Consider the following 13264-nt stretch of genomic DNA (forward strand, 5'->3'; position numbering starts at 1 on the left):
GAAACTGACTTCAAATACTTATCTAAAATGTAATCATTAAAAAATAAAGGCTATTGCATTTTGAAATAAAACATGTTTTAAAAAAACACATTTAGAATTATGAATTTTGGCTTTTTTAAATTAGGGCTTAAATTTATAGATATAACTAGAATTCATTGCAGTATAGTTTTCAGATTGTATTTTTCAAGTCCTTTAACAATACATAAAAAAACATAAAGCAGTTAAAAAATACTTGTGTTTTATATGTATTTCTTTGGCTTGAGGGACCTTATTTGTAGTAAAATATAGAAGATAAAAGGTGCAATGAGTCCTCATAACCTTCTTATATCTTTTCTGATAAATATTTTTCAAAATAATTTTTTGTGGCTTTCTCTTGGTCTTGAGAATGTTTTTGTTCATTTTTTCCCATTGAATTTCAGTTTTCTTCTTAACCATAGATTTTGTTGAAAAGGCTAACCCCTAAAATTTTGGTTCTAGTAAATATGATAGCCCCTCTATGTCTATGCATGCTTAAGAAGAATTTATAACACACGTGTAAATATATATATATATAGCTATTTAAATATAATACATATGTTTGTCCAAAGGTTTGTGTGAGCGCATGCTCGGGTGCCTGATTATTTAAGTTAGAAAAGGAAAGATAAGTCTTTCTGAGTGTGTGAATCTATTCATTGCAGATTACTTTAAGGAAATACATTCGTTAAATCTATTAGTGTACAGTCAGGGAATGATTTGAGTTTTTGAGAGAATTGAATTCTGGCAATTAAATTAGCAATGTTAGCAATGTTACTGAATTTTCTTGAACTAATTTTGTATCAGTTTATTCTTCCCTGCAACTTTTAAGCAGTTTATGTGATAAGGTTTCACGTCACTTCCTTGTCTTAATTCATAGCTACATGAGTTTTTTTTTTTTTTCAATTCTCCAAACCAATTGATTTATTTTTTATTTATTTATTTTTAATATAAATTTATTTTAATTAGAGGCTAATTACTTTAAAATATTGTATTGGTTTTGTCATATATCAGCATGAATCCAGCACAGGTATACACGTGTTCCCCATCCTGAACCCCCCTCCCTCCTCCTTCCCCATACCATCCCTTTGGGTTGTCCCAGTGTGCCAGCACTGAGCATCCTGTCGCATACATTGAACCTGGACTGGCGATTCGTTTCACATATGATATTATACATGTTTCAGTGTCATTCTCCCAGATCATCCCACCCTCACCCTCTCCAACAGAGTCCAAAAGACTGTTCTATACATCTGTGTCTCTTTTGCTGTCTCACATACATGGTTATTGTTACCATCTTTCTAAATTCCATATATATGCGTTAGTATACTGTATTGGTGTTTTTCTTTCTGGCTTACTTCACTCTGTAACTAATAATTAGTTCTAATCTACCTCATTAGAACTGATTCAAATGTATTCTTTTTAATGGCTGAGTAACACTCCATTGTGTATATGTACCACAGCTTTCTATTCCATTCGTCTGCTGATGGACATCTAGGTTGCTTCCAAGTCCTGGCTATTATAAACAGTGCTGCGATGAACGTTGGGGTACATGTGTCTCTTTCAATTCTGGTTTCCATGGTGTGTATGCCCAGCGGTGGGATTGCTGGGTCATATGGCAGTTCTATTTCCAGTTTTTTGAAGAATCTCCACACTGTTCTCTATTCCCACCAACAGTGTAAGAGGGTTCCCTTTTCCTCACATCCTCTCCAGCATTTATAGATTGTAGACTTTTGGATCGCAGCCATTCTGACTGGTGTGAAATGGTACCCCATTATGATTTTGATTTGCATTTCTCTAATAATGAGTGATGTTCAGCATCTTTTCATGTGTTAGCCATCTGTACGTCTTCTTTGGAGAAATGTCCGTTTAGTTCTTTGGCCCATTTTTTGATTGGGTCTTCTATTTTCTGGAATTGAGCTGCAGCAGTTGCTTGTATATTTTTGAGATTAGTTGTTTCTCAGTTGCTTCATTGGCTATTATTTTCTCCCATTCAGAAGGCTGTCTTTTCACTTTGCTTATAGTTTCCTTTGTTGTGCAGTTCAGTTTAGTTCAGTTGCTCAGGTGTGTCCGACTCTTTGGAACCCATGAATCGCAGCACGCCAGGCCTCCCTGTCCATCACCAACTCCTGGAGTTCACTCAGACTCACGCCCATCGAGTCAGTGATGCCATCCAGCCATCTCATCCTCTGTCGTCCCCTTCTCCTCCTGCCCCCAATCCCTCCCAGCGTCAGAGTCTTTTCCACTGAGTCAACTCTTCTCATGAGGTGGCCAAAGTACTGGAGTTTCAGCTTTAGCATCATTCCTTCCAAAGAAATCCCAGGGCTGATCTCCTTCAGAATGGACTGGGTGGATCTCCTTGCAGTCCAAGGGACTCTCAAGAGTCTTCTCCAACACCACAGTTCAAAAGCATCAATTCTTCAGCGCTCAGCCTCCTTCACAGTCCAACTCACAACCATACATGACCACAGGAAACACCATAGCCTTGAGTAGATGGACCTTAGTCAGCAAAGTAATGTCTCTGCTTTTGAATATACTATGTAGGTTGGTCATAAATTTTCTTCCAAGGATAAAGTATCTTTTAATTTCATGAATGCAATCACTATCTGCAGTGATTTTGCAGCCGAAAAAATAAAGTCTGACACTGTTTCCACTGTTTCCCCATCTATTTCCCATGAAGTGATGGGACCGGATGCCATGATCTTCATTTTTTGAATGTTGAGCTTTAAGCCAACTTTTTCCCTCTCCTCTTTCACTTTCATCAAGAGGCTTTTTAGTTCCTGTTCACTTTCTGCCATAAGGGTGGTATCATCTGCATATCTGAGGTTATTGATATTTCTCCTGGCAATCTTGATTCCAGCTTGTGTTTCTTCCAGTCCAGCGTTTCTCATGATGTACTCTGCATAGAAGTTAAATGAGCAGGGTGACAATATACAGCCTTGATGTACTCCTTTTCCTATTTGGAACCAGTCTGTTGTTCCATGTCCAGTTCTAACTGTTGATTCCTGACCTGCATATAGGTTTCTCAGGAGGCAGGTCAGATGGTCTGGTATTCCCATCTCTTTCAGAATTTTCCACAGTTTATCGTGATCCACACAGTCAAAGGCTTTGGCATAGTCAATAAAGCAGAAATAGATGTTTTTCTGGAACTCTCTTGCTTTTTCGATGATTGAGTGGATGTTGGCAATTTGATCTCTGGTTCGTCTGCCTTTTCTAAAACCAGCTTGAACATCAGGAAGTTCACGGTTCACGTATTGCTGAAGCCTGGCTTGGAGAATTTTGAGCATTACTTTACTAACATGTGAGATGAGTGCAGTTGTGCGGTAGTGTGAGCATTCTTTGGCATTGCCTTTCTTTGGGATTGGAATGAAAACTGACCTTTTCCAGTCCTGTGGCCACTGCTGAGTTTTCCAAATTTGCTGGCATACTGAGTGTAGTACTTTCACAGCATCATCTTTCAGGATTTGAAACAGCTCCAGACCACAAACCGTTCAGAAGAGAATCTCTCTTTAGTTCTTTGTACGGAGGTGAAAAAAAACAAAAAGATCCTTCAAAAATGGCAATGGTATCTGAATTCCTCAAGCAGGCCTGGTTTATTGAAAATGAAGAACAGGAATACATTAAAACTGTGAAAGGATCCAAAGGTGGTCCTGGGTCAGCAGTGAGCCCCTATCCCACCTTCAATCCATCCTCGGATGTTGAGGCCTTGCATAAAGCAGTCACAGTTAAAGGTGTGGATGAAGCAACCATCATTGAAATTCTGACTAAGAGAAACAATGCACAGCGTCAGCAGATCAAAGCAGCCTATCTGCAGGAGAAAGGAAAGCCCCTGGATGAAGTTCTGAAGAAAGCCCTCCTCGGTCACCTTGAGGAAGTTGTTTTGGCTCTATTGAAAACTCCAGCCCAGTTTGATGCCGAAGAGCTCTGTGCTGCCATGAAGGGCCTTGGGACTGATGAAGACACTCTGAATGAAATTCTGGCATCAAGAACTAACAGAGAAATCAGAGAAATTAACAGAGTCTGTAGAGAAGAACTGAAGAGAGATCTGGCTAAAGACATCACCTCAGACACATCTGGAGACTATGAGAAGGCTTTGCTTTCTCTTGCTAAGGGTGACCGATCTGAGGAGCTTGCTGTAAATGACGACTTGGCTGATTCAGATGCCAGGGCCTTATATGAAGCAGGAGAAAGAAGAAAAGGGAAAGATGTGAATGTGTTCACTACCATTCTTACCACCAGGAGCTATCCCCATCTTCGCAGAGTATTTCAGAAATATTCCAAGTATAGTAAGCATGACATGAACAAAGTTCTGGACCTGGAGTTGAAAGGTGACATCGAGAAATGCCTCACAGTTATTGTGAAGTGTGCTACAAGCAAGCCAATGTTCTTTGCTGAGAAGCTCCATCAGGCTATGAAGGGTGTTGGAACTCGTCATAAGACACTGATCAGGATTATGGTTTCCCGCTCTGAAATCGACATGAATGACATCAAAGCATGCTATCAGAAGTTGTATGGCATCTCTCTCTGTCAAGCCATCCTGGATGAAACCAAAGGAGATTATGAAAAAATCCTGGTGGCTCTCTGTGAAGGAAACTAAACATTCCTTTGATGATCTCAAGCTTTTTGATCAGAAGACTTTTTAATCATCTTTTCATTCCATATCATAGATTTAAATAGGAAAGTTTCTTCAATAGGAATATAGTCTAGTAACTTCTTCCTGAAAAATATAGCCTATAAATCATTTTTTTGTATTACAACTCTACAAAATAAATACAATTTTTTAAAAAATACATAGTTATTCCAGACTATAAAACCCTGCAAAGAGGTTGTTCTGGTAACAATGCCTAAGAAAAATGTTTACCTTGCAGAAAATAAAATGATTTTACAGGACAAAAAGAAAAAAAAAGAAACAGCTCCACTGGAATTCCATCACCTCCACTAGCTTTGTTCGTAGTGATATTTTCCAAGGCCCACTTGACTTCACATTCCAGGATGTCTGGCTCTAGATTAGTGATCACATCATCATGATTATCTGGGTCGTGAAGATATTTTTTGTACAGTTCTTCTGTGTATTCTTGTTGTGCAGAAGTTTTTATTTTTAATTAGGTTCCATTTGTTTAATTTTGCCTTTATTTCCAGTATTCTGGGAGGTGGGTCATAGAGAATCCTGATGTGATTTATGTTGGAGAGTGTTTTGCCTATGTTCTCCTCTAGGAGTTTTTATAGTTTCTGGTCTTATGTTTAGATCTTTAATCCATTTTGAGTTTATTTTTGTGTATGGTGTTAGAAAGTATTCTAGTTTCATTCTTTTACAAGTGGTTAAGCAGTTTTCCCAGCACCACTTGTTAAAGAAATTGTCTTTTCTCCATTGTATGTTCTTGCCTCTTTGTCAAAGATAAGGTGTCCATAGGTGCGTGGATTTATCTCTGGGCTTTCTATTTTGTTCCATTGATCTATATTTCTGTCTTTGTGCTAGTACCATACTGTCTTGATAACTCTGGCTTTGTAGTAGAGCCTGAAGTCAGGCAGGTTGATTCCTCCAGTTCCATTCTTCTTTCTCAAGATTGCTTTCACTATTCGAGGTTTTTTGTATTTCCATACAAATTGTGAAATTATTTGTTCTAGCTCTGTGAAAAATACCGCTGGTAGCTTGATAGGGATTGCATTGAATCTATAGATTGCTTTGGGTAGTATGCTCATTTTCCCTATATTGATTCTTCCAATCCATGAACACAGTCTATTTTTCCATCTATTAGTGTCCTCTTTGATTTCTTTCATCAGTGTTTTATAGTTTTCTATATATAGGTCTTTAGTTTCTTTAGGTAGATATATTCCTAAGTATTTTATTCTTTTCATTGCAATGGTGAATGGAATTGTTTCCTTAATTTCTCTTTCTATTTTTACATTAATAGTGTATAGGAATGCAAGGGATTTCTGTGTGTTAATTTTATATCCTGCAACTTTACTATATTCATTGATTAACTCTAGTAATTTTCTGGTGGAGTCTTTAGTGTTTTCTATGTAGAGAATCATGTCATCTGCAAACAGTGAGAATTTTACTTCTTCTTTTCCAGTCTGGATTCCTTTTATTTCTTTTTCTGCTCTGATTGCTGTGGCCAAAACTTCCAAAACTATGTTGAATAGTAGTGGTGAAAGTGGGCACCCTTGTCTTATTCCTGACTTTAGGGGAAATGCTTTCAATTTTTCACCATTGAGGATAATGTTTGCTGTGGGTTTGTCATATATAGCTTTTATTATGTTGAGACATATTCCTTCTATTCCTGCTTTCTGGAGATTTTTTTAATCATAAATGGATGTTGAATTTTTTCAAAGGTTTCTCTGCATCTATTGAGATAATCATATGGCTTTTATTTTTCAATTTGTTAATGTGGTGAATTACATTGATTGATTTGCGGATATTGAAGAATCCTTGCATCCCTGGGATAAAGCCCACTTGGTCATGGTGTATGATCTTTTTAATGTTGTTGGATTCTGATTGCTAGAATTTTATTAAGGATTTTTGCATCTATGTTCATCAGTGATATTGGCCTGTAGTTTTCTTTTTTTGTGACATCTTTGTCAGGTTTTGGTATTAGGGTGATAGTGGTCTCATAGAATGAGTTTTGAAGTTTACCTTCCTCTGCAATTTTCTGGAAGAGTTTGAGTATAATAGGTGTTAGCCCTTCTCTAAATTTTTGGTAGAATTCAGCTGTGAAGCCATCTGGACCTGGGCTTTTGTTTGCTGGAAGATTTCTGATTACAATTTCAATTCCGTGCTTGTGATGGGTCTGTTAAGATTTTCTATTTCCTCCTGGTTCAGTTTTGGAAAGTTGTGCTTTTCTAAGAATTTGTCCATTTCTTCCACGTTGTCCATTTTATTGTTATATAATTGCTGATAGTAGTCTCTTATGATCCTTTGTATTTCTGTGTTGTCTGTTGTGATCTCTCCATTTTCATTTCTAATTTTGTTTATTCGATTTTTCTCCCTTTGTTTCTTGATGAGTCTGGCTAATGGTTTGTCAATTTTATTTATCCTCTCAAAGAAATCGCTTTTGGCTTTGTTAATTTTTGCTATAGTCTCTTTTGTTTCTTTTGCATTTATTTCTGCCCTAATTTTTAAAGTTTTCTTTCCTTCTACTAACCCTGGGGTTCTTCATTTCTTCCTTTTCTAGTTTTTTTAGGTGTTGAGTTAGGTTATTTATGTGACTTTTTCTTTATTCTTGAGGTATGCCTGTATTGCTATGAACCTTCCCCCTTAGCACTGCTTTTACAGTGTCCAAGAGGTTTTGGGTTGTTGTGTTTTCATTTTCATTTGTTTCTATGCATATTTTGATTTCTTTTTTGATTTCTTCTGTGATTTTTTGGTTATTCAGCAGCATGTTGTTCAGCCTCCATATGTTGGAATTTTTAATAGTTTTTCTCCTGTAATTGAGATCTAATCTTACTGCATTATGGTCAGAAAAGATACTTGGAGTGATTTCAGTTTTTTTGAATTTACCAAGACTAGAATTTATCCATGGCCCAGGATGTGATCTATCCTGGAGAAGGTTCCGTGTGCACTTGAGAAAAGGTGAAATCCATTGTTTTGGGGTGAAATGTCCTATAGATATCAATTAGGTCTAACTCGTCGATGGTATCATTTAAAGTTTGTGTTTCCTTGTTGATTTTCTGTTTAGTTGATCTATCCATAGGTGTGAGTGGGGTATTAAAGTCTCCCACTATTATTGTGTTATTGTTAATTTCCCCTTTCATACTTGTTAGCGTTTGTCTTACATATTGTGGTGCTCCTATGTTGGGTGCATATATATGTGTAATTGTTATATCTTCTTCTTGGATTGGTCCTTTGATCATTATGTAGTGTCCTTCTTTGTCTCTTTTCACAGCCTTTTTTTTTTTTAAAGTCTATTTTATCTGATATGAGTATTGGTACTCTTGCTTTCCTTTGGTCTCTATTTGCGTGGAATATCTTTTTCCAGCCCTTCACTTTCAGTCTGTATGTGTCCTTTATTTTGAGGTGAGTCTCTTGTAGACAACATATATAGGGGTCTTGTTTTTGTATCCATGCAGCCAGTCTTTGTCTTTTGGTTGGGGCATTCAATCCATTTACGTTTAAGGTAATTATTGATAAGTATGATCCCATTGCCATTTACTTTATTGTTTTTGGTTTGAGTTTATATGCCCTTTTTGTGTTTCCTGTCTAGAGAATATCCTTTAGCATTTGTTGGAGAGCTGGTTTGGTGGTGCTGAATTCTGTCAACTTTTGCTTGTCTGTGAAGCTTTTGATTTCCCCTTCATATTTGAATGAGATCCTTGCTGGGTACAGTAATCTGGGCTGTAGTTTATTTTCTTTCATCACTTTAAGTATGTCCTGCCATTCCCTCCCAGCCTGAAGCATTGCCATTGAAAGATCAGCTGTTATCCTTATGGGAATCCCCTTGTGTGTATTTGTTGTCTTTCCCTTGCTGCTTTTAATATTTGTTCTTTGTGTTTGATCTTTGTTAATTTGATTAATATGTGTCTTGGGGTGTTTCATGTTGGGTTTATTCTGTTTGGGACTCTCTGGGTTTCATGGACTTGAGTGATTATTTCCTTCCCCATTTTAGGGAAGTTTTCAACTATTATCTCCTCAAGTATTTTCTCATGGTCTTTCTTTCTGTCTTCTTCTTCTGGGACTGCTATGATTTGAATGTTGGGGCGTTTAACATTGTCCCAGAGGTCTCTGAGATTGTCCTCATTTCTTTTAATTCATTTTTCTTTTTTCCTCTCTGATTCATTTATTTCTACTATTCTGTCTTCTACTTGACTAATCCTATCTTCTGCCTCCATTATTCTACTATTTCTTCCCTCTGGAGTGTTTTTGATGTCATTTATTGCATTATTCATTATATATTGACTCTTTTTATTTCTTCTAGGTCCTTGTTAAACCTTTCTTGCATCTTCTCAATCCTTGTCTCCAGGCTGTTTATGTGTGATTCCATTTTGTTTTCAAGATTTTGGATCATTTTCACTATCATTATTTGGAATTCTTTATCAGGTTGATTCCCTATCTCTTCCTCTTTTGTTTGGTTTGGTGGGCATTTATCCTGTTCCTTTACCTGCCGGGTATTCCTCTGTCTTTTCATCTTGTTTATATTGCTGTGTTTGGGGTGGCCTTTCTGGAGTTCTCTTTATTGTGAAGTTTCTTCACTGTGGATGGGGTTCTACAGGTGGCTTGTCAAGGTTTCCTGGTTAGGGAAGCTTGTGTTGGTGTTTTGGTGGTTGGAGCTGGATTTCTTCTCTCCGGAGTGCAATGAAGTGTCCAGTAATGAGTTATGAGATGTCATTGGGTTTGGAGTGACTTTGGGAAGCCTGTATATTGAAGCTCAGGGCTATGTTCCTGTGTTGCTGGAGAATTTGCGTGGTATGTCTTGCTCTGGAACTTGTTGGCCCTTGGGTGGTGCTTGGTTTCAGTGTGGGTATGGAGGCGTTTGATGAGCTCCTGTCGATTAATGTTACCTGGAGTCAGGAATTCTCTGGTGTTCTCAGGATTTGGACTTAAGCCTCCTGCTTCTGGTTTTCAGTCTTATTTTTACAGTAGCCTCAAGACTTCTCCATCTATACAGCACCATTGATAAAACATCTAGGTTAAAGATGAAAAGTTTCTCCACAGTGAGGGATACCCAGAGAGGTTCACAGAGGTACATGGAGAAGAGAAGAGGGAGGAGGGAGATACAGGTGACCAGCATAAGATGAGGTGGAATCAAAAAAGGAGAGAGCAAGGTAGCCAGTTTTCACTTCCTTATGTGCGCTCCACAGTCTGGACTGCTCAGAGATGTTCATGGAGTTACACAGAGAAGAGAAGAGGGAGGAAGGAGACAGAGGTGGCCAGGAGATAAAGGGGGGAATCAAAAGGAGAGAGACAGATCCATCCAGTAATTAGTTCTCTAAGTGTTCTCCACCATCCGGAACACATAAAGAGATTCACAGAGTTGGGTAGAGAAGAGAAGGGGCAGGTAGGAAATAGAGGCGACCTGGTCGAGAAAAAGGAGAGTCCAAAAGAGGAGAGAGCAGTAAAGCCAGTAATCTCACTCCCAAGTAAAAATGGGTACTGAAGATTGGGTTCTTAAAGGTACAAAATTGATAACAAATACCAAAAAGCAAAGATTAAAAATCTAGAGTAGAGGTTGGATTTTCAAAAATACAATATGAAAGAAAAAAAAACAAGGTCACAAAAATTATAATATACATATATATATATATATATATATATATATATATATGAAGTTTGCTTTAAAAAATAGGGTCTCTTTTTTTTGGAAAGTGATAGTAGGTTATAAAAATGAAAATTAAAGGAGTAATAGAGAACTTAAAAATAGAAAAAAATTAAAAAAAATTAAAGAATGATAGAAAAAATAGTAAAAATATATCTAGGACTTTCTCTGGTGTTATTGTGGGCAATGTGGGGTCAGTTCATTTTCAGATAGTTCCTTGATGCGGCTTATATTTCTCGAGATCTGTAGGCCCCTCCCTATGTAGTCGGTACTAACTACAGGGTTTTAATCTATTGCTCCTGTCACTTCCAAGGAGGTTTCCTCTGTTTTAGCTTCTTCTGTTTGCTGGTCTCTTCAGTGTCTAATTTCCGCCCTGACACAAGAGGGCGGTGGTGGAACTTTTTTAGGCTCACTTGTTCAGTCCTGCTGTGGGGAGGGAGGGACGCTGCAAACAAATAACACTGGCGTGTGCTTGCAGTTTCTTGGCCACACTGGGTTTGACCTCGCTCACGGCGTGTGTGCTCTCCCTGTCTGCACCGCTTGGGCTGTAGGTTGCTTTGCTGGGAACAGTCTGTGGCCGGCCCTGGGTTGTATGCAGCTTCCAGGTCTAAGTCACTCAGGTTCAGGTACTTGGGTACTCCTCAAAGGCGCAGACTCTGTTGGGCCTGTGTTTTGTGCCCTTCCCAGGTCTGAGCAGCTCAGATGACCAGGTGTTTGACAAGTGCGGTCACTGTGACTTATCGCCTCCCCCATCCCTGCCACTAGGTTTTCTGATTGTACAACTGGCGCACCTTCTCAGGTGGATGTTCACTGTCCAGAATCCCAAGAAATCTTGGTTAGCAATGAAGCCTGCTTGCAACTTGGTAGATAATGCCTCTCTGGGGCTGCGATTGCCCCCTTCTGGCTCTGGTTGTCCTTGCCTGCCTGTCACCGGGAGGGGATGGGCCGGTCTGCAGCCGGCTAGCTCTGCTTGGTCCTTTGTTCTCTGAGCAGGCCTGGTGGTGTCTTAGGTTAGGGCTTTTTGTGTGGTAGCTATCCCACAGTCTGGTTTGCTCTCCCAAGTTAGTTCCCTCAGCTTGTCCTCAGGGCATTCAGTCCTGGTCCTTACTCTAAGCAATGCAGCCCGCGCCTCCCTGCTCAGCCCCGGCTTGCTAGTGGAGGATGCATGCGTCTGCACAGCTTCTCCACTGAGGGAATCATCTTTGAGCATGTAACCTGTGGGGTTTAATTATTTATTTATTTTTCCTGCTGGTTATGTTGCCCTCATAAGGAAAGTCCTAGATAGCATATTGAAAAGCAGAAACATTACTTTGCCATTACTTTGTGGTTCCAAGGCTCGCCACAGACTTGCCAGTGAGAGTATTTCCTGGTGTTTGGAAACTTCTCTCTTTTTTAAGACTCCCTTCCCGGGATGGAAGGGACAATTGCACTCCTCTCACACACTAGTAAAATAATGCTTAAAATTCTCCAAGCCAGGCTTCAGCAGTACGTGAACCGTGAACTTCCAGATGTTCAAGCTAGTTTTAGAAAAGGCAGAGGAACCAGAGATCAAATTGCCAACATCCACTCGATCATGGAAAAAGCAAGAGAGTTCCAGAAAACATCTATTTCTGCTTTATTGACTATGCCAAAGCCTTTGACTGTGTGGATTACAATAAACTGGAAAATTCTTCAAGAAATGGAAATACCAGACCACCTGACCTGCCTCTTGAGAAACCTATATGCAGGACAGGAAGCAACAGTTAGAACTGGACATGGAACAACAGACTGGTTCCAAATAGGAAAAGGAGTACGTCGAGGCTGTATATTGTCACCCTGCTTATTTAACTTACATGCAGAGTACATCATGTGAAAAGCTGGGCTGGAAGAAGCACAAGCTGGAATCAAGATTGCCAGGAGAAATCTCAATAACCTCAGATATGCAGATGACACCACCCTTATGGCAGAAAGGGAAGAGGAGCTAAAAAGCCTCTTGATGAAAGTGAAAGAGGAGAGTGAAAAAGTTGGCCTAAAGGTCAACATTCAGAAAACGAAGATCATGGCATCTGGTCCCGTCACTTCATGGGAAATAGATGGGGAAACAGTGGAAGCAGTGTCAGACTTTATTTTTCTGGTGATTGCAGCCATGAAATTAAAAGACGCTTACTCCTTGGAAGGAAAGTTATGACCAACCTAGACAGCATATTCAAAAGCAGAGACATTGCTTTGCCAACAAAGGTCCATCTAGTGAAGGCTATGGTTTTTCCAGTAGTCATGCATGGATGTGAGAGCTGGACTGTTAAGAAAGCTGAGCACCAAAGAATTGATGCTTTTGAACTGTGGTGTTGGAGAAGACTCTTGAGAGTCCCCTGGACTGCAAGGAGATCCAACCAGTCCATTCTAAAGGAGATCAGTCCTGGGTTTTCATTGGAAGGACTGATGGTAAAGCTGAAACTCCAGTACTTTGGCCACCTCATGCAAAGAGTTGACTCATTGGAAAAGACTCTGATGCTGGGAGGGGTTAGGGGCAGGAGGAGAAGAGGACTGCAGAGGATGAGATGGCTGGATGGCATCACCGAGTCGATGGACGTGAGTTTGAGTGAACTCCTATAGTTGGTGATGGACAGGGAGGCCTGGGGTGCTGCAGTTCATGGGGTTGCAAAGAGTGGATACGCCTGAGCTACTGAATTGAACTGCACTGAACTCATGGGACTGAGATCCGTCCCTACCTCTTTTGCCTCTCTTTTTATGTTTTATATTTTTCCTACCTCCTTTCGAAGACAATGGGCTGCTTTTCTGGGTGCCTTATGTCCTCTGCCAGCATTCAGTTGTTTTGCAGAATTTACTGAGTGTTCAAATGTTCTTTTGATGAATTTGTGGGGAATAAAGTGGTCTCCCCATCCTATTCCTCCGCTGTCTTAGGACCGTCTCCTAAATGAATTTTTGATGATGATTTTCATTCCCTTTTTTTGCCTTTCAGATAGTCCATTTTGTTATCTACTGTGATTTTTAGTCTTTTTTTCTAT

General features: G+C 39.4%; 2 protein-coding genes across 4 annotated transcripts in view; both read left to right on the top strand.

Moving 5' to 3' along the window:
* Positions 1-13264, top strand: part of CNTLN (centlein) — a 357273-nt gene that overhangs the window by 110718 nt on the left and 233291 nt on the right. The window lies entirely within an intron of this gene.
* LOC114113001 (annexin A1-like) lies at positions 3488-4919 on the top strand. Its single transcript, XM_042244879.2, has one exon. It carries the CDS (start codon positions 3566-3568, stop codon positions 4604-4606), a length of 1041 nt encoding a protein of 346 aa, XP_042100813.1. The 5' UTR covers positions 3488-3565; the 3' UTR covers positions 4607-4919.

This window comes from Ovis aries, chromosome 2, assembly GCF_016772045.2.
Source record: "Ovis aries strain OAR_USU_Benz2616 breed Rambouillet chromosome 2, ARS-UI_Ramb_v3.0, whole genome shotgun sequence".
Classification (NCBI taxonomy): domain Eukaryota; kingdom Metazoa; phylum Chordata; class Mammalia; order Artiodactyla; family Bovidae; genus Ovis; species Ovis aries.